Raw genomic sequence first — 26793 nt, 5'->3', positions numbered from 1 at the left:
ACATGAAGTACCTTTTTAAAAATAGATGTTACTTCGAAGTCACCTTATACTGAATAAAAAGACAACTCTATATGGATTTTGTAGAAAAACTAACGTTTGAAATAGCGCCACTTGAAAATAAAAAGTGCCTGAAATAAGGCATTGTCAAAACGAAACAGTTTTTTGTAGATTTTACCTTGTCTTATTTTGTAATAATGGTGCTATTTACGAAAAAAAAACAAAAAAAGAAAAATCAAAATCGTCTTGCGCAACAAAATTTTTGGATGAAAAATTATGTTCAGAAAGATTTTTCAAATAACTTTTTTCGATATTTTGAGGAATAACTACACTTTTGACAATTTTTTGAAAAAAGTAAACTTTACAGATAATATTTATCGCGTGACTACAAATCTTTTGTTTATTTTTCATCTCGATCGAAGCAGAGTGAAACCAAACTCAAATTCCGAATAGAGCTATCAATAAAAATATTTACATATGACGCGGACTTCACATTGTATTTGAAGCAACGGAAAAAATATGGTCCAAGGATTAAGAACGAGACCAGAGAGATTGATCAGTCTAGAGAAAATGTATCACAGAGTTATCCTAGCCTCGATAAAGAGTTTCAAAATGGGAGCTTAATTAATTGATAAGAGGCTAATACCCCCTTAGCTTCTTACCTCAATATGAAGAAAAACAGTTAATTTCTTCTATACTTTCCAAAAGCTGTAAAAATCCACACCATTTAGTTAGACACTTGACTGAGGAAAAATTGGGCTTTCTACTTCATCATCATCATAGAAAAAGTAAGAAAGGAAGAAAAAAATGAATACATCAATAAAATAATCGTAGATATTATGATTCGTCATTTCGAAGAATTCCAAATATGATTCCTAATTTTTTTTCGGTGTGCACTCGAATATAAGGAACATGATTCAAATTTTATGGAACCAGTGCTGTAAAACAGCTGATTCACGGTACAGTTAAATCAACATCGCACAGATGGCGATGTCAGTTCATAAAACAACGTCAACTTGAATCATGCGTTCTCTCACTCTTTTAACTAGGTAATGGAGTTTCCTCTCCTTCCCCAAAGGAAATCAACGGATCGAATACCTAGTCTGCCACTAACAGCCGTTATGTAGGTACCAGAGGTGTCTCGATTTTAAAGTTGATAATTGAACAAGTGTGTCTTTGTGCGCGGTAATGAAAGTGATTTCCGCGCTTAGTGTTAAATGAGATATACGTAACCGGGTTTTGTTAGCATTGGTAAAAATCTTCAGCGTTCTAAAAACCATTGAATTAAAATAACAAAGGAAAATACGTTTTTTGTCCTGCGACAAAATAACAAAGGCTGTGACGATCGATGTAAATTTTTCTAATTACTTTTAATTGCCCTAAATAAATGACACAAACGATAAATTGCACATCCAGTGTGGTCTACATAGCTAAATTTATCTCCAGATTATTATCAGTTTGCATTAACAGGTTCGAGCGATACGTTAACTTTGTTTTGAACTTGATCGATTTGATATATTTGTTTATTTATTTGAAATTTGTTATGCAATGGGGGTAAAAACAATATTTATCAGAAACATTTCCTTATAAATTGAGATTTTGCATAGCTTCAGTTAGCTGTGATACAAACGCGATAAATATACAAATTTTTATGGAAATTTTGCCTGAAATGAAAATTATCAAATATATATAAAACAAATTGAAAGAGAGCAAACATCAAATGCGACCGGCATCATTGAACATACGAAGTTTTACGTTCATAGGTACGTTATCCTATTTTTTGATGTATTAACCTGTAGAAGTTTAATTTTCATTTCTTTTAAGATCGCCGCTGACTATTTTCTTTCACATTTATCGATCTTCCTTGATTCTTTGTAATAATTTAGTTGATACAACTTATGAATCTTTTTTCAACACCGTTCTGCATTCTTAGAATTTCTCTAAGAAAAATAAACTTTGTCGCAGGTAATACTCTTTTTAGTTTTCTTTCACATGTTTATCGATCTTCCTTGATTCTTTGTAATAATTTGGTTGATACAACTTTTGCATCTTTTTTCAACACCGTTCTGCATTCTTAGAATTTCCCTGAGAAAAATAAACTTTGTCGCAGGTAGGTAATGCTCTTTTTTGTTTTCTTTAGTACCCAATTCTCTCAGTGCAACAGTACTGAACAGTACTAACAAATACCTAGGTATGTAAATATAACTATGAGTTTTCGGTATCTAGCGCCAAATATTCAACAGTTTATCGATTCAAATCTAATATTCCTTTTTTAAATTTCTATTTTATATCTTCCTACTGCTAACGATGCATCTGTAGATTTTATAGTGATCTATTTTTATATAACAGTTCATTTTTTGTGCTCCTTATTTTTATTTCATCATTACAGGTTATACTTTTTTCTAGCGTAAATCCACTCGTTTATCATTATTCTCAGACATCAGAAATAGCCAGGATTCAAAAAATCTTTGGAAATTTCCAAAATTGGAAAAATCCTATGAGAGTTCACTCATATTCTGACAACATTCTATTACATTATTTGTCCCGGAAAAAAAATTTGATCTACTCGAACCAAAGTGTTGAATAAATCTGACATCGACAAATGTGAACGATGATTATGGGTTTCAATTTCCATTTCCGGAACTCCTTGGCTATATTAACGAATTAGAATACAAGTATAAAATTGCGATATCCCTCTTCAACGGTGTACGACAAAGACAGAATTGCATTTAATAAGGATATACGCGTCCATTAACTATTGATTAAAAATCGGAGGAATACAACGGGTCGCGTCAGAACACATTTCGGACGTTACTGAATACGAGGTCAACATAATCAAAAAGTAACAGATGAAAATTCAACCACTTTAATCGATCAATTTATAAACAACTCAGTAACAATTTTAATAAGTGAACACATGATAGATATGCATAAAATATTAAATTGGACATATTCTTTTATGAGGCGCAATGAAATATTTTTCCAAACGAGACAAAGGTAGTTTTCTATTTCTAATTTTTCTGATAAACTCCGATTCATTTGCCCGTATAAAATGCAAATAGTTGTTGAAGAAAGTGCTACTATGTCGCAGTTACAAGTTGTGACCTAACAACATTTAATGACTGAAGTCAGGTTTACATAATAATGCCGAAGAAAATAAAATTATATATCATCTAAGGATTGTTGCTTTTTTTTCTAACGAGGCCGCTCTCCAATTTAAAACGCATTCGCTTTGAAATTTCAACTGGTTTAAGTATGTTCTCACATCGATTCCTCAATAATTTCTCTTTGAAGAGCAGTTTGGCGACATTCCGACATAAATGTGAGTTTCTTTGTGTTAACTCATATTTTATATTTTGTCCTGATTAGTGAAACGGCGGCGGCCTTAACCATGTCTACTAGGCCAAATATGTAAATTAAAAATAGGTATGTCTGATTAGAGACAGAAGATGAAATTTATAAGTGATTAAATTCCGAGCTTCAAAATACTATACAACTCTTTTCTTTAATAGGGTCGCTTCGCGAGGCCCCTGCAAGAGCGAGGCCATGACCATGGAAACTAAATCCTATTTTGAAAAAATACATAATCAGAAACAGCCTTCTGATTGTTTTTGTAGTAACCCCGTGACCCAACCCCAAAAACTTCCAAACTCTTGAGCCCAAATGCCATAAGAGATTGCGAATCTTATAGTTTTATATTCCATGAGCAGAAACCCTGTATTCTCGCAATAACATGAGCAGAAACCATATAACAAAAAATCCTGTATTATCCCAATACCATGAGCAGAAACCCTACAACGAGAAACCCAGTATTCTCTCAATACCGTGACCAAACCTAATAACTTCAAAACTTTTGAGCCCAAATGCCATTTAGATCGCGAATCGTATAGCCTCATATTTCTTGAGCACAAACCCTATGAGCAGAAACTCTATAACAAGGACCCCCGACCGTGACCCAAACCCAATATCTTCATTTAAATACAATAAGAGATCGCCAATCCTATAGCCTCATATTACATGAGTAGAGAAACCCCGTTTTCTCTCAATATCATGAGCAGAAACTGCCGTGACCAAAACTCAATAACTAACTTCAAATCTTTTGAGCCCAGATGCCATGAGATGGCGAATCCTATAGACACATATTCCATGAGCACAAACCCTATAACAAGAAACCCTGTATTCTCTCAATACCATGAGGACAAACCCTATAACAAGAAACCCAGTATTTTCTCAATACCGTGACCCAAAGTCAATAACTTCTAATCTTTTGAGCCCAAATTCCATGAGGTCGCGAATCGTCGCCTCATATTCCTTGAGCACATACCCTATAACAAGAAACCCTGTATTCTCTCAATACCGTGAGAAGAAACCCTATAACAAGAAACCCAGTATTCTCTTAATACCGTGACCCAAACCCAATAACTTCAAATCTCTCAAGCCCAAATGCCATAAAACAGCGCGAATCCTATAGCCTCATATTCCATGAGCAGAAACCCTTAAAAACCTCTATGTATCGACGAAAAAATGTTTGAATTTTATTATTTAAAGTTTCATAGGGCCATCTTTTCAAATTGAGTTCGACTTGAAAACACTTCTCCCACACTAGAACAAAATTACTGTTTCTCGACGAGCGTTTCGCTAACCAAGTTAGCATCATCAGTAGACGACTAAAAGTTTTATTCGAGAGACGGTATTTTTGTTCTGGTGTGGGAAAAGTGTTTTCAACAGATTAAGTTTGACCCAAGGTTAAAAGCACAGAAAGTCAAAACGATATTTGGAATTTAAACTCAAATGTGATTGCGTACCAAAAAGAAAATGTTGACCTTAAAGACCATCGTGTTCCTTTGGACATTTGTGTATATAGTTTGTGCTCGTGACGTCAATAAACTAGTGAATGTCGACTGGTTGCGGTATGATTTCTTGAAGCTGGAAGAAGACTCTTGGAACTACGTCTTAGACTACCTGGACAATAACGTCAGGGACTCGGAAATAACTGAAGGGGGTCCGGAAGTGGCTTTGATAAAGAAATTCGAACAATTCGGTGACAGAGTGCAAGAGGTTGGTATATGCGTACAAAGGGGATTAACTGTTAACATGTGGCGCAATCTTTTCTTTCCTTGTCTTTATTATTTTGTGAAAACAATACTTGTACACCCAAAAATAATATTTGAAATTTTCGTTTATAACTCTTCCGAAATACAAATATCTTTGAATCGAAAAAGAGTTTAGCACTCGAATTAACAATGAACATAAGCAATTAGCATAAGCAATTACGAAATATGCAGTTTTTAGAACTTCATATGAACATTTACCAAATTTTCAAAGGTATAAATATAAAATATACAACGAAAGTTCACGAAAATCTATATAATATTTTCAATATCGATATGCCAAGAGTACTTTAAAATACAAATCAACATTAATGTTTTCCTACAGGCGATTTAAATCATACTATCTTTTGTCAACTCGATTTTGACAGACACCACACTTGTTGCCAAGAACAGGGGGATGACAATTTTGAAAAAATTCCGGCTCTCCAACAAAACTGATTCCACCACATAATTGTGTCGAAGTTGTTTAAGTATAAAATCCAAGCTGGATATGATAATAATATTAGTTGGAGAACTAGAATAATATTCCAAATAATAATGTAGTAATATAGCACTGGCCCTGGACGATTTAACGACGAATATTCAACTGCAGAATTTGTGTTGATAAAATTGGTGATATTCGATTTTAGTAATTTCATCTTGTTCTTCTATAAAAAGTATAATTGATATTTTGAATATGGGAAAATGCGAAATGAGAAAGTGTGAAGAGATATACAAAACCAACAAAATGACAACGAAAAAAAAAAGACACGGAGGATCATAAAAGATAATAAAAAAAAAGCCAGAACATGAAGATGAATACAAAATGAAGATATTTAAAAAAATTGAATCTGTTGAAATAATAGGGTAGATGATCTCTCAAATGTAGTACTTTCTTCAAGATGAAAAAAATGGAATATACATTCAAATCAAAGCCCAACACAGAGATTTGAAAGAATCCAGGAGTAGACGAGTTCTGAAGGCGATGTAAAACTGTTATTATTATTCCAGTACCATATATATCGCATATCTTTTTTTGAATAACCAACGTTTTTCTCTCAAGTAACTGAAAGAAAAACAAATCGGTTCAATCGAAAGGAAAATTATATGACTAATGTGTATTGCAAGTTGCTAAAGGTGTATAATTATCGTTTTGGCAGAAATGATTGCGCCCAGTTCAAATAATCCCCCCATTTCACTATTTTCTACTGGATAATGGAAAGTCACGATTTTCCAAAATATAATTTTGTATTTGTCATGCCAAAATTCAACAGCACATAATTAAAAATTAGAAATAATTTATATACATTAACATTATTTATCATGTAAATTTAGAGTTTTGGGTAGGTTAAATATCAAACATAAAGTTGAAGGAACCTTTTTGAATTCCAGATTCTTTATTCAAATCAAAATTAAAGTTCGAAAAGTAGATTAATGCCCAGAAACTGAAATGGATACATGTTTATTAGGAGTGAAATTTTTTTATTTATATTTTTGTTATAAACTCATTTAGTTTATCAAGAAAAGACAACAAAACTCAAACGTGACTTTTCATTCTAACTCTAGAAAATACTACTCACAAGAATTATCCAAACCTCCCCCAATCCAACAATTTCTACAACTCAAAGGTAATGCCGAACGACCTAACATTTGGTCTGGACCAACTACACAGTGTTTGGTCTCTCCAACTGGCCTTGGCCGATCTCAGAGGAATTTATGCTCTATACGAAACGTTTCGGCGATTCCAAAAACTACAGACAGCTCCGGGTCGAGTACCGTCTCCGAAGCAAGCATGGATCGATTTAGCCAATACGATTCTGTACGACCCGAAGAACAACATGGAAACTGCCATGACTAGAATAGAAAAAGGAATCGAGGGAAATATGTTCGCCTCTGCTAGAAAGGTAAACAATAACAAAATCTACATCTGAATTAACTAATTACATGACGCGAATTTTTTTATCAAATGCCGAAAAAACACTCCCGTTTATCGTTGCCAATACTCTTGTACATTCTAACCAAAAAAATCATAGCCTGTAAAATTCCTACTTCTAAAGACCTTTATTTTTTCTCCGATCAATTGATTAAGTCACGCGCACTTTCGTTTGGCGTAGACACGGTAATTCTTTCACATTACGGAATCACCAAAATTTCTCATATTGATCTGTTCACAGAAACAATTTCAACTTCATTACTAATATTTATATTAACAAGTCCAAGAACGTAACCTTTCATGGCCCGAAATAACTCTGGGAGCTATTTTTCGGTTTTTTTAGCCGTGGTCTGCTGGTTTTTTGTGTTCAGAGAGACGGGTACCTATACTTCTATTCGTGGCCGAATTTGACCCCTTCTGTAACTACCGATGTGAAACATTTCATACTCACGCTAAAACAATCGTGGGTCAAAACAACTGCCTTTCTTCAAAATTGCAGAAAAAGTTTGCCTCTCTTCTTCAACACAGAGTTTGCTCAATTCAATTCACCCCAGAATATTAACGATTTCAACTGAATCAAAGAAAAATAATATAAAGATGAATATTCATATCAAATCAAAATATACTTTATTGTCCGAAGATTTGCATCTTACTCTTGGGTTGTTTAAGGTGTTCATCAAATTTCAGCCTATTATCAATGAATACACCGAGAAATTTTGTGTTTAATTTATTTTGTAATATGGCAGCGTCTATTGGAATTTCATCCAGCGAACATTTGAATGATATTATATTCGTTTTGGATGCCAGCTCTTCACCTTCTTCGGATATTATTTTATTTAGCTCCACTGTGTTTTTTTCAAAATTGTAGTATCGTCCGCGAAAAGAGTGAAACTACCAGATATGTCAATCATAGAGACGTCATTCATATTTAGCAGAAATAAAATAGGGCCTAACACAGAAGCCTGTGGACACCAGATTTAATGGTCCTGTGTCGCAACATAATTTCCAAATTATATTTTACAATCATTGAGAAAGATTCAATAAAAATAAATAAATTATACGATTCGGCAAATTATATCTAAAGATGAGAGTGCATGTACTGTAAAAAAACAAGAAAAGATTGTTCAAGTAGGCAAGTTAGATTCGTGACAAACTGCATTAGAAATGATTTAAAACACCGTCTCCAACATCCTGAATAATAGCCTTTTCTTTTCTTCTAAAACAAGTTCAGTTCCTGGTAATACTAGTTACGATATTAAATAAAGTGCTCCATGAAATTTCCCACACATTAAAATGTCGAAACCACATTATGCGATGATGTTGACATAAAATGCAGGTCTTGTCGAAAATACTGTTGAAGTATAATTTCAGTTCATCAATCAGCCGACTGCTATCTGAATGTTATAATTGTGTTATTATACTTTTATACAAAGCAAATGTGCATTGAATCATTTTCTTGATAAAATCATCATCAAATATTTTAATCGTCTTTTGTTATGCAGGAAATAGAAGGCGATATGATTTGCAATTCGAAGCAATCACCACAACAGGTTCTCTATAACCTATACAATACCATAGCTCTGACGGAATTGAAAGGATATACGATGATACAGTTTTCCTACATGCTACTGAGGCTGTATAATCAAGGTGGGTGGACCAGATAATTATTTATTCATAGAGAGAAGTTTGAAAACGTGAAAGTTTCAAATCATGTGCTGAAGCATTCCACACTTTCAAACAAATTATTCTGAAGATTTACTTTGTTGCAGTGTTTTCACATTTTTCAGTAAGAATATTGAAATGTGTACAATAAAAAAATGTTTTTTTTAAGAACAAATATTCCACTCGAGCGCAGTTCTCTAAATGAAACGAGTTCTCAAACAGTGGAGTTTGAGGTGTACTGAGTTGAACCTCAACTCGCGTATTTCTGATATGTACCGCTCTTGGTGGAATCAAATGTGCCACCTCACCTCCCGTGAAAGTATCTATGGAAGAGAGACAATTCTCCAACCTTTCTTCGATGTTCCAGACTATCAAGGTTGCAAGTGATGTTTGCATCTCCAATCAGGCGGATGGCTCTTTTCTGGATGGAATCCAGCAGCTTCAGGGTATGCTTAGGGGCGGAGATCCATACATGAGAACAATACTCCAAAGAAGGTCTGATCTGAGCTCTATAAAGCATCATAAGTCGCTGGTTCGGAACAGTGTTCCAAGATTTTGAGATGCAGCCTTCGCAATTCCAGCCACATGATTGTGCCAAGACATATTGCTGTCCATTTTAACCCACAACAAACTTGACGAAGCAGAAAGCGGAATTGACATTATATCCAGTTCGGAGACATTTATCTTTTTGGAGATAACCGATGCCCGAGTTTTTGTGGCATTGAACTGGACCTGGTTACTTTCACACCAATTCAGATCCTCAATAAGATATGCAACCTCTTGCTGCCGGTGAAGATGTACATCCACAGCCGATGTCCTGGAATCCAAATGGAATGACGAGACAAGTATGATGTCGTCAGCAAAGCTAATATTGAATTCTTGTTTTTTTTTCAATAAGTTGTTGATGTAAACTAAAAAAGGGTTGAAGACGATATGGATTCCTGTGGAACACCAGAGTTGACGATCGGCTACTTGTAGGGAATGTTCTTTCAGGAAGCTTGAGAGCCATACACAAAAATGATCCGACAAACCATAGCATCGAAGTTTTGTAGCAAACCCTTAAGCCACACACGGTCAAAGACCTCAGAAATATCAAGCGCAACAGCTCTTGACTCTCCATGTTTCTCGATTGCGTTATTTCATATATGGGTGACATACGACAGAAGGTCGCCTGTTGATCTTTGATTCCGAACAGACATAAATAAATAACCGAAAGCTTTTTGAAGTGTGATTCATAATTATTAGTACTTATTAGTTGAACCTATAGAAGTGTTCAAGTAATTACGCATTTCATATTTTGTCACTGCCACCTTGAGGATTATGGTAAATGAATTATAGTCTTCTTTAATATTTTCATTACAGAATTCCAACTTGAATTATTGGACATATTTCTTAAAATGAAGACATACATATGCATACTTCTGAATTAACAACTGTGTTTGTATTCACAGGAAATTTTACAACTGAAGCTCAAATAGTGAGGGACAGATATGAAGAAAGAACGAACAATGCAATTGAAATTGTGAAAAGCGCTATGAACAATGTCTCTAGGGAACTGTGGAACTGCGACCCAAAGAAACACATTAAAGGTTAGTAAACTATGAAAAGAAATTGAAAATGTGAAAACATGTTTATTGGTAGAGGTATCTTTTTTATGAGAGATTAGTTTCAGGGAAAAAATCGTTTTGGCTTTCTACTTCTCAATATTCATACAAATGTCTCCATCTTTATACAAATGTGGGAAACTTCTGAAAGAAGAGTTCAAAATAAATACTTTTCAAATATGTCCAGATAACTTTTTTCTGTTCAGTTTGTAGTCCAAACATTCGTTATGGAATTGAATCAGATATCATGCATAGGAATGCTACACTATACAGGGTGTAACTAAATGAGTGTAAAACATTTGAGTAGGTGATTCCTCATCGAAAAAAAGATAGGATCTTTCATATACTCAAAGAAATTTCATTGGAGCATACCTTGTTAAGATACAGCCCCTTAAAGGGGGTACATAAAATTTGTATAACAATTTTTTTCACAAGCACTAAAAAAATTACAATGTTGAAATTAACCTGACGTTTTGTACTACCAAAAAAACACTTGGCCAGAAATTTATTTGGTTTACCCCATGGTTGTAAGGGGTGGAAAACGCAACCCCTAAAATGTATTTCCAATGTAACTTTTTGTCTTATTATTTGTTTACCATTTTAAAATTTATTTCCGATAGCCTGTTTTATTCTAAACAAAAAATGTCTCTTAGATTTTTTGCCCAAAATAAACCAGTTCGCAGCAAAAAATTATTTTAGGAACAACTACAGAGATACATCGTTATAAATGCGAAAATGTGAAACTAATCTATCTAGTAGGTCGTCGCTATTAGCGATAGTGACAATCAAATTGGTATGACGCTGTCAGTTTGTGAATTTTCGAAACTGAATAAATACTAATTGTGTGTTGTTCTGTTCTTAATTTGTTACTTTAATAATTCACTTGTTATTAAAATGGCATACACAAATGAGGAAATGGCATTACGTTTACGGTCTGTCGCAGGGGAATGGGTTAGAAGCTTCTAGAAGATATGCTGAAATGTATCCTCAACGGCAGCATCCTTCACATAGAATATTTGCTCGACTTCATCAACGATTACGAGAATATGGTTCATTCGACAAATAGAACGCAGGATTGTGGTCGCCATCGAGAAGTATGAACACCACAGCTTGAGGAAGCAGTACTTAATTTACAACTCTTATACCCTTACCATCTGCAACGAGTACAGGCACCGTTACCGCGAGACTTTCCGAACCGTCTTGAATTTTGCAATTGGATGCTGGAAATGATTAGAAGAAATTGTGACTTTCTGAAGTCGATAGAATTCACAGACGAATGTAGTTTTTCTCGGGACAAGATTATTAATTTTCATAATTACCACATATGGGCAACAAGACACCCGTCTCATTACCTCACCAGCACATTTTTATTATAAATTCCCCCACTATGAACGATATCAATATCAGAATCCAAATCAGTGTCATCGAAATCAATTATTACCTGACATATAACGATAGCAAAATGCTCAACTGAATTTTCGACCTTATAATGATTTTGTCCTTGAATTTTCTCAAATCCTTTTTTTTTTTGTTTGTTTTTCAAGCTCATTGTACTTGTCGAATTTGGTGATTTCTATTTAGAGCTCACTCTTGATTCAAGTTGGTACTAAAGCAACTCAATTGCATTGAAAATTATCACAAATATAAGACTTCCGAAAATTGTAGTGTTTGTACCTGCGTCTGTGTTTGCAAATGGTAACAATAATATATGTTAACCCCTATCGAGATGTTGGTTTTATCATGTAGATCTTAATCATCAATTCGGTTTATTTCGTAAATTGCAGGAGAAACATATGAAGAGATAACCCAACTCTTACAAGGCTACGTCCAAAATGAAGTAGACCTGAATCCTGAAGGAACCTGCAGAGAAAATTGCCAAGAATACGCCTACACAAAAAGTCACGGCTGTTTCAATAATTTGTACTGCCGCCAACAGAGGAGATGTAATGGCAAGATTATCAACTGTCAATATTTCGATTCAGATATGTGGATCTGCCCGGCAGTAAGTATACACCTTTGCAATGCCTTCTGGAGTCTATTTTATCTCTCCGGAATACTTGAAAACTTTTGGGTGTTGCTCATAAGAGGGCAGAAGTAGTTGTAAAAAATATCATACTAGAAGTTTAAAAGCGATGTGAGTAGATATAAATACCGTTATTTGATGTGATTTTTTTCAGGATCCTTCCAGTGGAAGGAGATACGAATACATCGAATATGAAAATGGCAGGGTGTTGGGAAGAAAAAAGGGATGCAGTAGAGGCACCACCAAAGTGGACAGTTGGTGGAGATGGCTCTTCTGGCATTGTTCGTACTGTTTCTGCCTCTGCGACGAACAGGGCAGTAATTCTGACAGATATATGAACATGAGAGCTGTCATTGCTGACATTGAAAATAATAGGTACATCAAGATATTTATTTTAATGCAGGTTTTGATTTCAACAACTTCAATAATTATATAGTTCCATTTTATCAGTAGCGAACATAATCAATAGTAGATTTTTTCACTTACCACAATCCGGAAAAAAATAAGAACTTTATACAAGTGTAGAAAGGGCAAACTACTAGTTTACCCTGGTAAGTTACTATTGGAATTCAATATATTTGTTACAGAAAAAAATCTGTTCATCAATAACTTGTTGTATTTAATAGTTTCGTCTATAACTAAGAATTTTATTGACACTTTCTTCGGAGTTGGAAAAATCGAATATATTCTGCATAGTTCCACTGAACATGAAAGCAGATTTTCGTCTCCGTCATTAACATTTTTAGCTCGTTTCATGGATAAAGGTATCAAATACAAATTACTAAAAACCAGAACATTTTTTCTTAGTGAAAAATATATTGAACGACACCGGTATATAAGTTTTTATTTTCAACAGATTTTGGAAGATCTTTGTCTCTAGGTTTTCTTGGCCTTTGCTTCCGTACGGCGCATTTAGCCACGGATTGTGGAAGATGAATATATCCAAAAAGGTTGATGAAAAACACCTAGTTTCCAAAAAATTACTCAGATTTAATATTTCAAAGTACATACCCATTTCCCAAAGATAACATTGTATAAAACCATTGGCAAAAATACAAATATTTTTATTGTATACATTGAAAGGGTTATATTTTTATAAGTGATTGTTTTATGGGAAAGAAAGTTTTTGGCTTTCTACTACTCAATCTTGATACAAAAAAAATGTGGGAATCTTCCATAGAAAGGAAGGAAGCAATCAATTTCAAAGAAGTAACTTTCAGACACAAACTGGAAAAAAGCTCTCCTGAAACAGCTGCTTTCATATTAACATTGAAATACACGAAAAAAAAAATCTTTTGTAACAAATACTTTATATGAACCCTGAATTATACAGAAACATTTTTCTCTACTCAGTTTGTACTCTTAAAAATGTTCACCTTTCATTTAGTATATTGTGTAGGAATCCTGTGAATGATATCTGATTCAATTCCATAACGAATGTTTGGAATACAAACTAAGTAGAGAAAAGTGTTTTTTTTTGTATAATTCAGTGTTCATATTGAAGTATTTGTTTCAAAAGAATTTTTCTTTCGTGCAATTCAATGTTTATACGAAAGTAGCTGTACAAAAACTTTGTACTTGTGTTTTATTCTGAGTACAACAAAGAAGTTCATTATAAAATATCACTTGATAGGTACAGTTGAAACTTCTAAATGGACTAAATGGGAAGTGTTTACATTATGTCAAAATCGGTTCATAAAAAAATGGGATATTTATCAAATTGTAGTTAATAAAAGATCAACATTCCTCATCAATGGATAGCGATTTTAACTAAACTTAATTCAATAATGATAGCGCTGATTTTTTTTTTAATTTGCTTTTTGTCGTTTTACCTCTCTTCAGTAAAATTTTGATGAATATTTTCATAATGTATCAATTGATTTGACAAACTTTTTTAATATTCGGTATAAAAAAATTCATTGGTCGGTGTAAAGCGGTAGAAGGTTGAAAATTACATGCCAGAAGGGCAGTTAAAAATTGAAATCGACGTGTTCGGGCATTGATCTGAAATATTTTTGCATCGATTTTAAAGAAAACATCATCGCGATATATTTATAATATTCATAGAATTTTCAACTTGATAAATATATATTTTTTAAGGGTTGTAACTGGATTGAGGTTTGTTAAAAATAATCGCATTATACACCTCCAAATTCAAGAAGGAAAATTACTACCCAGAGGAAATATCGATATCAACACAGTTCATTGGGTGCCCATCAAGGAATTTAAAATCACCGATAGGAAAGTATATAACGGGCAGGATTACCACACTTTCACTTGGGAAAAACGCGCTGTAGATCTGGATGATTTGGAAGCTGATGAAGGTTATGTATTGACAGGTAAGCGAATCAATTCAATGGATCACAATAAAAAAAGGCATTCAAGGTAATCCGCGTTGAGTAGCTACATTCTTTTTCTTTTCAGGTGTTCGATTCAAAGAGATAGGTTCCCATTTGAATTTCGAAATATACGTTAGCAAATTCGACTTCGACACAGGCAAACTCATAAATCCCCAAAGTACTAGCGTTTGGAAAGATAACACCAATACGGATTCGGCAAGTAAAAATCCAAGGTGAGAAACAACTTTCACATAAAAAGCGGTACATAATCAAGTAGAGATAAATTACAAACGAAACATGAAAGATACCTATCACATTCGTTCAGCTATACGGAGCAATTTTTTAATAAATCCACTTTTGTTCATACAGTTTACATGAAGGTTTCAAACCACTGTAAGTATTGATTTAATAATCATCCTGTTTGATAGCAAAACCTTTATTATTTTATGATTACTCATACAAAATTCAAATCGGGTATAGTCCCGTATAAATTTTCCTCAATTTCAATTCAATGAGCTCGTGTTAGGATTGTTTTATCGGCACATAATGATCTGAAATGATGAAATTGCGTAACTTCACGAGTGTATTATCGCTTCTCATTTATAAATAATGAGTGATTTTTTGCTGGTATCTTTTTGGCAACGCGGTTTTTGACAGATCACGCGTGAATGGTGTCTTTTGTCATTCTCAAACTTGTTCAGTTTGGTCTATAATTTAACCATGAATCGACTTACGAATGAACAACGCTTGCAAATTATTGAATTTTATGATCAAAATTCATGCTCGGTGAAGAAAGTGCATCGTGCACTTCTTCCAATTTATGGGCAGTTTCGTCGGCCTACTGAGGGAGCTATTCGGATTGTGACTAAATTTCGAACTCGGTTTACATTATTGGACATTAAACCACCAACACGCATACGTAGAGTGAGGACCGAAGAAAATATTGCGGCTGTATCCGCCAGTGTTCGTGATGACCGTGAAATGTCGATTCGCCGCCGTTCGCAGCAATTGGGCCTCTGTTACTCCACTACGTGAAAAATTTTGCGAAAGGATTTGGGTGGATGCATCCCGAAAGTCACTGTTTGGTGTGGATTATGGGTCGGTGGCATCATCGGGCCGTACTTCTTCAAAGACAACAATGGCCAGAACGTTACTGTGAATGGCGAGCACTACTGTGTAATGATTGACGACTTTTTCTTGCCTGACATGTGGTTTCAACAAGATGGTGCCACACTCCACACGGCCCGCGAAACAATGGCCCAATTAAGAGCCGCCTTCGGTGAACAGTTCATCTCATGTTTGACCGCCTAGATCGTGTGATTTAACGCCTTTGGATTATTTCTTGTGAAGTCATGTTAAGGCTCATGTCTACAGGGATAAACCAGCAATGACTGACGCTCAGGAAGCCAATTTTGAAGCATTTATACGTGAAATACCGGTCGATATGTTAGTGAGAGTGTGCCAAAATTTCTACCTTGCGCATGGGCCATCTAAAGCGAAGCCGCGGACAACATTTGCATGAAATCATCTTTAACCATTAAATTATATTGATCGTTCTATCGATTCCAAATCAAATCCTATACCTCTTGAAAAATCACCCGTTAATAGGAAGGCTTCTATTTCCCGAAAAGTGTACCCGTCGCCAAAGTTATACAAAAACTCTCAAATAAAACACGATAGATCTGAGCCAATATCATAGTGGGCTGTTCAAAAAATAAGGTGACAGTTTCAGCTGTCTAGCATGTTTAGTTTGTTGATAAGAAACATAAAAGTAAGAAATGTTTTGCAATTTTCTGCTATCGAAAAAAGGTCACCAAAAAATTTGCATCAAATTTTGTGTAAAAATGAAATTGAATGCTCAAAAAACACTTGAAATGTTGACAGTGGCATATGGTGATTGTACTCTTGAGTCAGGAAAATGTTTACAAATGGTACAAGCTTTTCATAGAAGGTCGAAAAGATGTGAACGACGACGCTCGCCCGGGAAGCACATCAACAATCGATGAAAATAATGAAAAAGTGAAGAAAATTGTTATGGAGAGTCGTCGAATCACTACTAGAGAAGTTGCTAAAGATGTGCTAAAGAAATTTTGGGCATGAAGTGTGTGGCAGCGGATCATCGCTCAGGAATTGTTTAATGACGTCAGCAGTGGTGAAGATTTGCTTAAAAGTATCATAAATGGTGACGAATCATGGGTAGGTATGTGGTTATGACATCGAAACTAGTGTCCAATCGTCCCAACGGAAGAGCCCAGGAAAGCCATGACCAAAAAAGTATTACAAGTTCGGTCAAATGTCGAGATTTTGCTCAGTGTATTGTCATGAAGTTATGCGCCGCTTGCGAGAAGCAATACGAAAAAAGCGTCCGATATTGTGGAAAAACAAGATAATTTTTCGTAATTTTCGTAATTTTTTGGCCAAAAACAACACCGTAATCACGCCGCAGTCACCGTATTCGCCAGATTTGGCCCTTTGCGACTTTTTTCCGTTACCAACATTGAAGTAGAGATTGAAAGGACTGGAAAAATCACTGTCTGTCACGAGTGAGGGGGGCTACTTTGAAGGGGACAAAATGGAAATTGATGAATAAAGATATATTTTTTGAGAAAAATAAAAATTCACCTCATTTTTTCAACAGGACTCAATTCAGAATTGGCATTTTTCCACTTACTTTCTTCGTGACTTTTCTTGTTGGACAAGCAGGCAATGATCTCATAACTTACACCTTTGAAAAAATTGCAATGGGGCGAGGAAATTGATATTTTGCTAAATTTCGCACTCCAAGTAGTTAGCTATCATTCATTGTTCTTATAATAATAATAAATATTCTTTATTTTCATCTTGGCGTAGTGTAGCTTACGCTATTCTACCACACATTGTTATCACCACTGCTAATCGAAAATAGTTATCAAATATCTTGCTGTTACCAATGATAAAATTGAAACCTTCGACGTTTTTGTTTCAGAACGAGAGTTAGACTGCTCAGTCCAGACATACCCATTCGATCTCCGTCTCCATCGATTCCTACTTCGAAACCGGACCAATACATCGAACTGACGCATACTGATCTGGATCGGGACGCTGCCCAGACGACTGTGCCGTTCCTGGACGCTCAGAAACTGGAATCCATGCAGCCGGTACCGCTGAGCGGCGCTGGAATATTTCACAAGGGGCGCAACTTTTTCGGAGGGTTCATCACACCGAAAATCATCACCTACGATTTCGGCAAACATCTGAGTGCCGCGTTTCCGGACGAAGAAGTTAATTGAATGTATTTTTTTATCGATATTTTAGTGTTAATAACGATATATCGCATATCAACGATCATAACTTATAATAGTAAAATCTATGTTAGAACCTGTATAACTGAATAAGAAATAGTGATTACGTTCAGTTGATAACAGAGTTTGTTTGAACGGAAGGCGATTATCAATAAACGTGTGATATTTATCAACCAAATTATGTATTTGACTTTCGATATTTGATCATTACAGAGTTCGTTAAAGTAAAGCAATTAGACTCGATGATGTGAAAACTTGATTCCTTTAAAAGCGCTCAGTTGCTCGGATACTAGACCAGAGCGTTATATATTTTATTTTATTTTCCATACAGATTTAACAGCCTAATTACATGGACATTCTTATTACAAATCAATTATGTGAGCTTACTTCTATACATATACACTAAAAGATTTATTTTCAACCTTATTCTCTACGATCACAGTTATATTTCTAATAAATAATCAATAACATTATATCTGAAACCTGAGAAGAAATTACTGAAATCTAAATTTTTTAAAACATTAATTTCATTTGCTTTACAAATCATGGTTGAGATAGGACTCAGAGCAGTTATTTTTTTACTTTTTTACTGTTTTACTTGCCTTGGGTAGGATTGGACTTCTTTTAGGATACTGGGGAACATTAAAATATATGAGTTCGAATATGTTTATATCTGTAATATTGTTGTTTATCACCTTGTATAAAAACATTATTTGTGTTACATCTCGTCTAATTTAAAAAGATGTTTTTACAAAAATGCTGCCTCAAATCCATTGATCTGACTTTTGTGTAATACGGCCAACAATGTTTTTCTTTATAGTATAGATAGCTCAGTAACCTATTTTGTATTTTTCGATTCTGTTTAAATGCATCTGTAGTTGGAATTTCCAAATGAGCGAACCAAATTCTAATATTGGTCTTACAAGTGTGATAAGAAGATGTTTTATCGTGAATACGTTCACAAACAAATAGCTAGATCTTATAATAAATTCCAATATTTTGTTAGCCCTTTTACAAATTTCATCGTAATGTTTCGAGAATGACAAAGTGTGATAATTAATAATACCAAGATCTTTCACTTAATTTTTTCTGTCAAGGAAAGTATCTCCAATTTTGTAACTAAATTCAATGGGGTTTTTTCGCAAAGAAAAGGTAACGATATTATATTTATCACTATTAAAGTATAATTTATTTTCAATGGTCCAATTATACATTCTATTAAGGTCTTTTTGTAGTGCAAAACAATTTCTGACAGTTTGAATTTATTTGAAGCATTTGAAATCATCTGCAAAAAGGAACCCTTTAGAAAAATGTAAACAAGATGTTAGATCATTGATAAATAAAACAAACAGCAAAGGCCCCAAGTTTGATCCCTGTGGAACACCCGAGTTGATTTCATAGGGATTAGACTAAATACCATTATATCTATAACTATTATAGTCTATAACATATAATCTTGAATAAATTAACAACATACCTAGAACATATAGGTAATGTTATGGTATTCATTTAAAAGCATGAGTTCATTGAAATATTCAATATTTCAAATAATGATATTGAACTCCAGTCTCTCGAATCACTCGCTTTGACGGTATTAAAATTTAAACTAGCATCATAAGATTTAGAAAATACAAGAAAAGAATTAGCACATCAGTTTATCTATGAGACATCATAGGTTGCACTTTTCAAAGTAGACTCAAGAGTTCTTGATATTCGCAGAGATAAGGCTCCGCAGCAAATGAATTTGCAAGAGTAAACAAAATTCATGATTTCACACAGCATTTCAAAAAGTAATTCTCTGCTGTACTCAAAAGCCAAAAAAAAGTCACTTGTGAAATACCTCAGACGAAATCAAATATATTTCCTTCATAAGAACACCACAAAAATTTTTTTGGCAGCCGTCAAACGTCTAAGGTGTTTATTAAAGTTTTTTTTTCTCCATACCTACGTTATTGAATTTGTGAATACGACAAATCACTGATTAATTGGTTTATCTTAGCAGTAACCCTAATTAATCACCTCAAAAATAATGGATTCTACACAATTACATATGCAGATGACATAGTTATCATGCAGACAGGCAAATTTGTGAACACACTGTGCGATAAAGCGCAGGATGGGCTCAAATTAATAGAAACATGGTATGAGGAACACTAACTGTCGATCAATCCCAAGAAGACTAAGATAATCTTTTTCACCAGGAAAAGAAGTTTATCGGGCTTGAAATCTTCAAAAGTAAACTAAACTTCTCTAAAAAGGTGAAATACCTTGGTACTATCCTCGACAGGAAGCTAACATGGAACTCTCACCTACAGAGTAGAGCAAAAAGAGCATATGTGGCTTATAAGCAAAGTCGGAGGACAGTGGGACGCGCATGGGGTCTTTCACCCCGTGTGGTCACCTGGATCTACACTGCAATAATAAGACCTATGTTAACGTACGGAGCCATTGCATGGGGACCGATAGTTCTACAAACAACGGCCATCCAAAAATTTTATCAAATACAGCGATTGACTTGTTTAAACATCACAGGAGCCATGAGAACAACACCAACCGCGGCAATGGAATTAATTACGGGTCTGACCCCTGTGGACCTGTACGTTAAGGAGGTTGCCTTAATGGCCATGTTACGATTGAGAAAGGCTGGTGTAAACCTCAAAGTAGAAATGGGTTAATTAAGGCTAAGCCTATGGCGAGAAGCGCTTACTGCGCAACCTCTGTTGCAGACAACCAGTGATGCAATTGAACCCAGTTTTGTGTTTAATAAACCCTACAAAATATAAATAAAACAGAACACAGAGTCAGATGCTACAAATGCATACAGACTGCTCAAAAACCAAAGAAGGCCCAGAATGTGGAGTGTACTCCAGATCACTAAGCCTAATGATTAAGTGGGGAATAGGAGAAAATTCCAGCATGGTTCAAACAGAACTGGCTGGTATCTCATTCGCCACAAGAGAAATAACCAGAAAAGGAATTTCTGGCAGAAACATAACAATCTGCACTGATAGTAGACAAGCCCTATTAGCCTTGAACAGACAATGTGTTACCTCAGGGCTAGTACTAGAGTGCCACCAAGATTAAGCCAAAGCCTCGGTAGATAATAGCATTATACTGAGGTGGATTAAAGGGCACGACAGGAGTAAAGGTAATCGTATTGCCAACTCTTTAGTCAAGGAAGCGGCTGGACTGAGAATTTTAGGATCCAGTGGCACCTACGGCCTGATGACTTCGACAATTGTGGAACTAGCCTAACGTCACACCCATGCTCAATCCCTAAAGAGATGGTATGAAATCAAACGATGCAATCTTGCCAGGATCGCCCTGGGTGACCCTGGGAAGCTGGCGCCGAAGAAATATCTGCCGGTGACCAGAAAAAATATACGCTTAATAGTAGGATTTCTGACAGGCCACTGTCAACTAAGCAAACACCTCAACAATATGGGGCTAGTGGACACACCTCTATGCACGATGTGTGAACAGGAAGATGAAACTGTCAGGCATGTCCTATGCGAATGTCCGGAGTTATCGTCAATAAGCCCGGCCGTACAAGGACCACATATTTGCAGTTGAGGCAACCACAACATTGTGGCCACGTTGACTGCACTTCGCGGCTGACCCAACCACATTTTTGTGATCGACTTGCGGTCATATTAACCGCACTTGCAGTGGAGGCAACTGACATCTATATTTTGTGGTGTCAGAGTTTAGTGCCAGCTTCAAAATTGATTTAAAAGAAGCACTACTACTTCTTATTATGAGGAGAAGGAGAAGACGTAGCGTACGATCGCTTTGGGTACATCCACTTCTGGCTGCGCGACAACAGGAAGGAAATTTTTATATTTTATTCGATAAACTCCGGCAAGACGAAAAACATTTTTTTAATTACTTCAGAATGTCCATTAGTTCTTTTGATGAATTAATTAGAATTTTGAAATCAGAAATTGAACGCTGTGAGACCAATATGAGAAAAAGTACACGACGGTGTACGTGGTTGGGTACACTGAAAAAACTCCTATACATATTATCAATAAACCCCATTCATCACTATTTTTTACGTTAATTCAATAAAATATTCTTTAGTATCACGAATAGTTAGTCATCATTCGATATACACGTTCGTATCATCAATAAAATCATTTTCATTGAAAAGCTAAGAACAATTTCCATAATTCAATAAACGTATTCACCCTTCAGATGAAAATATTTTATTAATTTGATTATTGTTCCATTGTTTCAAGGAATATTTACTTCAGCTCACGAAAATGCAGTTGAGGAATACTGCACATTATTTCAATGTTCATTAGTATTCAATCAATAAATAAGTACACTAAATCCATGTATGGTTTTTTCGATTGAACGAAAGAATGTATGAATCGTTAACCCAGGTCAATAAATCAATGAACTGATACATACGATAGATAACCATATGTATACTTTGTTTCAACGAAAGGTCTTCGTTATTATTATTATTAAATACGTACGAAATTACATCAAAGCATGCCCGAAATCATGAACCCTTACGTTTGTTTAATGTATAATATTCGTAGCATGATGAAACAATACATGGTTTCCACGTACGTATTCAGCAATTCAGTCATAAAACAATGATCATCCCTAGCATCGATGCACAAAATTCGTTACAGCGCAAATTCCTACGTTGAAATTCCATAATCTCATTGGCTAAAAGGACATTATTGATATCATAAAGATCTCAATAACTAAAACAAGACGCGAAGGTGCTATTGCAGTTCGTGATTTCGTAGGTACCTATTGATACAGTGTGCAGTTATCAGAAATATTCACATAACTTCCTTCAAGAGAAACGAGATCGGCACACAAGTTGAATAAGTACCTAGGTATTTGAATCTACAGTTTATTGAAGGTACGTATTAGATATGCTCATTTTGTTTTATTCACCATTACTTATTTTCATTTATGTAAGACCATGAAGTGTTTATCTGCAGTCAAAATATCGGTGCATTTTCGTTATTAATTAAACATTTCAAACGAAGACACTATTTGGAGACAAATTCCGTCATTAGAGATGTTGTGAGAATTATTGTAGTCAAGTTTTTCAAAATATCAATAGTTTCAAAAAACACATGAATAGAAAACACATTTTGAATGTAGATCTCGAAATGAGCGAAGTTGTAATGAATGCAACTTCTATTATTGATTCTGCAAGCTTATTACCATCGGAGGAAATTTTGCCAACCCAAGACATTTTTAACATCAAGCTGAGCAAGTTCATGAGAACGATACATCTACCGAGACTGGGATATTTATTCTGCATAAATGTAAAGAAGATTTGAATCAAAGTGCTGCAGAATTTGTTCTTTCTTTGCACAATAATAACAATTTTTTACGAAAAGATGTTTTTAATATCCAGGAGTCTATTGAAAAACTTTTTTTGAAACCTTTACTGAAAACTTTTAAATGCTTCGCTGAATGTTACTTGGAGAAACATACTTTCATTAATAATGAATTCAATAGCTTATTATCGAGTTGTGATGATTATTTATTGAATGTTGACATGTTGAATGCATATATGTTATAATAGAGCCATGAAGATGATAGCAGGGTCTGCTATTGAAAGCGCCCGCATATAATAATAAGTTATTTGAGTTTCAAATCATTTTTGTAACCACGTGTTAATGATGAAATATTGAAAACATTTGTTCACAGAAAACTTTCGACAGCATATAGTGCTATTATCTTCAAGGCTGTTAGAGTCGTCCGTCTTAGTGAGCATTCTCAGTCTTCCAAATTCCAGAAAAATAGTTGAAAGAATATGAGATTCTGTGACGAAATAAGGTTGACTGACCCTGCATGGGTCTGTGTCACACGGCATGGCTTATGGATCCATTCATCAAGCACCATACTAACTTTATATTTTGTTAATTGATTTTAGATGGTCGCTATGCTGTAGTATTTTGGGCTCTCCATGGATATTTCTTCCCTACCAATGAAATAGTCACCAAGGATAGTTCTGGAAAATCCAGTGTGACTAAATTCACCATCAAGGATTCCCAAGAATCTTTTTTGTATATTGGAAATTGCCAAAAACAAGTAGAAGAGCACATACGGTTTTTGAAATCGAAGAAGAAATCGATTCAACTGTGTATCTCATGTACTGGAGATGACATAAAGTACCCAACAGACATATCTGTTTATTTTGATGATATCAGATACCAATTTTCACATATACTCCGGGCTGTAGATATATGTTATGAAATCATTTATTTATTTGATCTTGATTTTCCTTTAGAATCAGAAATGTTTTGGAATTTTATAGAACTCTTTTTTTTTAAACAAAGGACCGTCATTCTTTTCCAAAAGTTCATATATTATCAGAATATCTAAAGGAAAATCCGGAAACTGATAAGGGTTAATCAGGCTTAAGTATTTTGTATGAACATCAATAATTATCAAAATCATAGTATTGTTACCAACAATAATGAATTATCAATAAATTGGTACTTCTTTGATTTTTACAGTTTCACTTTGAATATCACATTGCCTCACCTTAGTATAATGGTTTATTTATTACGTATTGAGGAGGAAACTGTTTCATTGTCAGCAAGAAAAATGATGATTGATGAGGGCGAAGCGCCGAAGACAACCAAACCCCAAGCCCATTATAGAAAAAAATCAACGAAAAATGTATATTATTTTATTTTCAACTAAAAATATTGAAATTGAGTGGACAACGAACAATCGTCGAAGACGGCGCTTCAATACTGACAGCAACAATTAAATTGATCAGGATCGGAAGAGACAGATCTTATGTCACCTTCCAATTTTTTGCAGAAAGCTTAAGCAATCCTTCTAACAAGTCAGAAATGTCTATATTACATAGTGGTATGAAATAAAGGTTCCAGTGGAACTAATTAAGAAAATAATATGCGAAAGTATATAGATCCACTGAACACAATTCTTGATTTAATGAATACTTTCATCAGTACAATATACTAGGTATAACGTTAAGACATAGTTCAAAGTTCATCTATTCAGTGAACACGTTAATTACTTTATAAACACATTCATCAGTTTTATGAAAAAAGTACACTGATATTACGTACGAAATGTTCATTAATTCAATCAATATATTCATCACTACGACGAATCCAGTCCATGGATTTTTCATCAAATCATAATGAATCAACGCATTCATGTTCGTTAAAACGATGTACTGTTCCATTGATGCAATGAAATAGACTAGCAGATTTGTGAAAAATGTTCAGTGCTTCCATGAACAAGATCAATGAGTCAATGTAATCATGTTCGTTGAGCCAAAGATTCTTGTTTGTTAGTATAATAATCGATTATTATTCAATGAACTGAGACATGAAGTAATAAAAAAAGTAACATTATATTAATGAAACCTTTCATCGGATGAAAATCAATGTTCAGCAGTCATGAATACAATGTTTTTTTTCATTTTTATTACGTATCTATTTGGTTCAGTGTACGACTGCAAGTTTGTGGTTAGTGTACGGCGGATGCCGCGATGACATTTCGGCGGAGATCAGCAGCAAGTTGACTGCAGACGCCCGTTTTGACTTTTGTGAACGCCCGTGTACGTGTAGTACAATCATTTTGTATTTATAAAAAAATTGGACAATTGAAACAGTTAAAGGATAGTATCTGACAGCACCAATCTATTTGTTCAATATTGCCAAGCCTTGTACATATTTTGTTAACAGTCAATTATCGTTAAAAGAATTAAAATTGAAAAATACCCCATATATTAGTTTCGGTATCTATTGTTGCTGTTTTTTGGGTAGAAAAAAAAACCAGTAACGTTTCTTTTTTTATTATCGCGAAAAATGTGGTGCAGTTGGATTCTTAAAAATCGGTTCAAGATAGTCTCAAATTTGCTTGATTTGGTTAAACAGGTTTCAAAGGGTTTTGAATAATTTGTGGTATGTGGGTACAGCCCGAGAACGTTGCGGAGTGTTGAAACACGAAGAACAGTAACCTATCAACAAAAGTAAGTCATGTGTAACCACTCGAATTTTCATTTATGATAAAACTTCTGGGTAGATTGTTTGGTGGCTAAACCAATGGAAGAAGTAATAGCCGAAATTGCGAAGAAAGTTCAACTAAAGAAGTATCGAAGAGACACTTAAGTATAATGCTTACAATAATATAAATATGTAGAGAAATTGAGAAGGTCAAAAGTTCCCTAAAATCCCAGATATCCCAAAAAAAATCCATAAAACTTATGTATCCTAATTCATTAACCCTCAACCCGGTGAGCACAAACAATGACGAAAAGTTGAAAAAAAATAAGAAAGCAAATTAAAAAAATTAAATTATACAAAAAACAAGCATTACAGAAAAATCGTCAAGTCGCTCTAAGAACGGTGCCTGTCCGAAAGTAGCGGTTCACGTTACATTTAAATCTTGTTTCAAAAAGTCTCTCAGAGTTGAATAATAATGAAACTTCAAACTAGAGTTCATATATCCCAAAAACGAATTATTTGGGAAACATTGAAGTCATTCATTCAAAAAATCTCCGAAATTTGAATTTTGTAGTGAGAAATCGAAAAAATACACCAAATCGTCCTACAAATTAAGCAGAATTGTAGATCAGCTCGACTAACCCTGAAAATTTTAAATGTTCACATCGATACAAGTTATAACACAGAAACATTCAACTCGTCGACCTTCATAAATAGAATTCATCCGTTCATTTTAAAAAGTGATAAGCATTTCTTGATAAACTTATTTCAGCCAAGAGCAAACAGACACATCATAAACAGTTGTTTGTAACCTGAGAACTTTATAAGAATAAGAATATTTAATAATTAACACGGCTTTTCGTATAGATATATAAGACTGTGACTACCTATAAA

The 26793-nt window shown here is 34.5% G+C and overlaps 2 protein-coding genes across 4 annotated transcripts in view; one reads left to right on the top strand and one right to left on the bottom strand.

The window, feature by feature from the left end:
- Ubr3 (Ubr3 ubiquitin ligase) overlaps positions 1-26793 on the bottom strand; it is a 126867-nt gene that overhangs the window by 42685 nt on the left and 57389 nt on the right. The gene's annotated exons all lie outside the window — the stretch shown is intronic.
- LOC111503106 (uncharacterized) overlaps positions 1-26793 on the top strand; it is a 56771-nt gene that overhangs the window by 18157 nt on the left and 11821 nt on the right. Inside the window, exons 3-9 of the mRNA XM_074171568.1 lie at positions 8523-8667; positions 10134-10271; positions 12071-12288; positions 12464-12684; positions 14410-14648; positions 14734-14881; positions 17614-17914. Coding sequence (XP_074027669.1) covers positions 8523-8667; positions 10134-10271; positions 12071-12288; positions 12464-12684; positions 14410-14648; positions 14734-14881; positions 17614-17914 — 1410 coding nt within the window. The remainder of the gene's footprint in view (positions 1-8522; positions 8668-10133; positions 10272-12070; positions 12289-12463; positions 12685-14409; positions 14649-14733; positions 14882-17613; positions 17915-26793) is intronic.

The sequence above is a fragment of the Leptinotarsa decemlineata genome, unplaced genomic scaffold (assembly GCF_025532065.1).
Source record: "Leptinotarsa decemlineata unplaced genomic scaffold, Ldec_3_MD MMD2_tig00000010_RagTag_RagTag, whole genome shotgun sequence".
In the NCBI taxonomy this organism is placed as follows: domain Eukaryota; kingdom Metazoa; phylum Arthropoda; class Insecta; order Coleoptera; family Chrysomelidae; genus Leptinotarsa; species Leptinotarsa decemlineata.
This window is presented reverse-complemented; position numbering and strand designations above follow the sequence as displayed.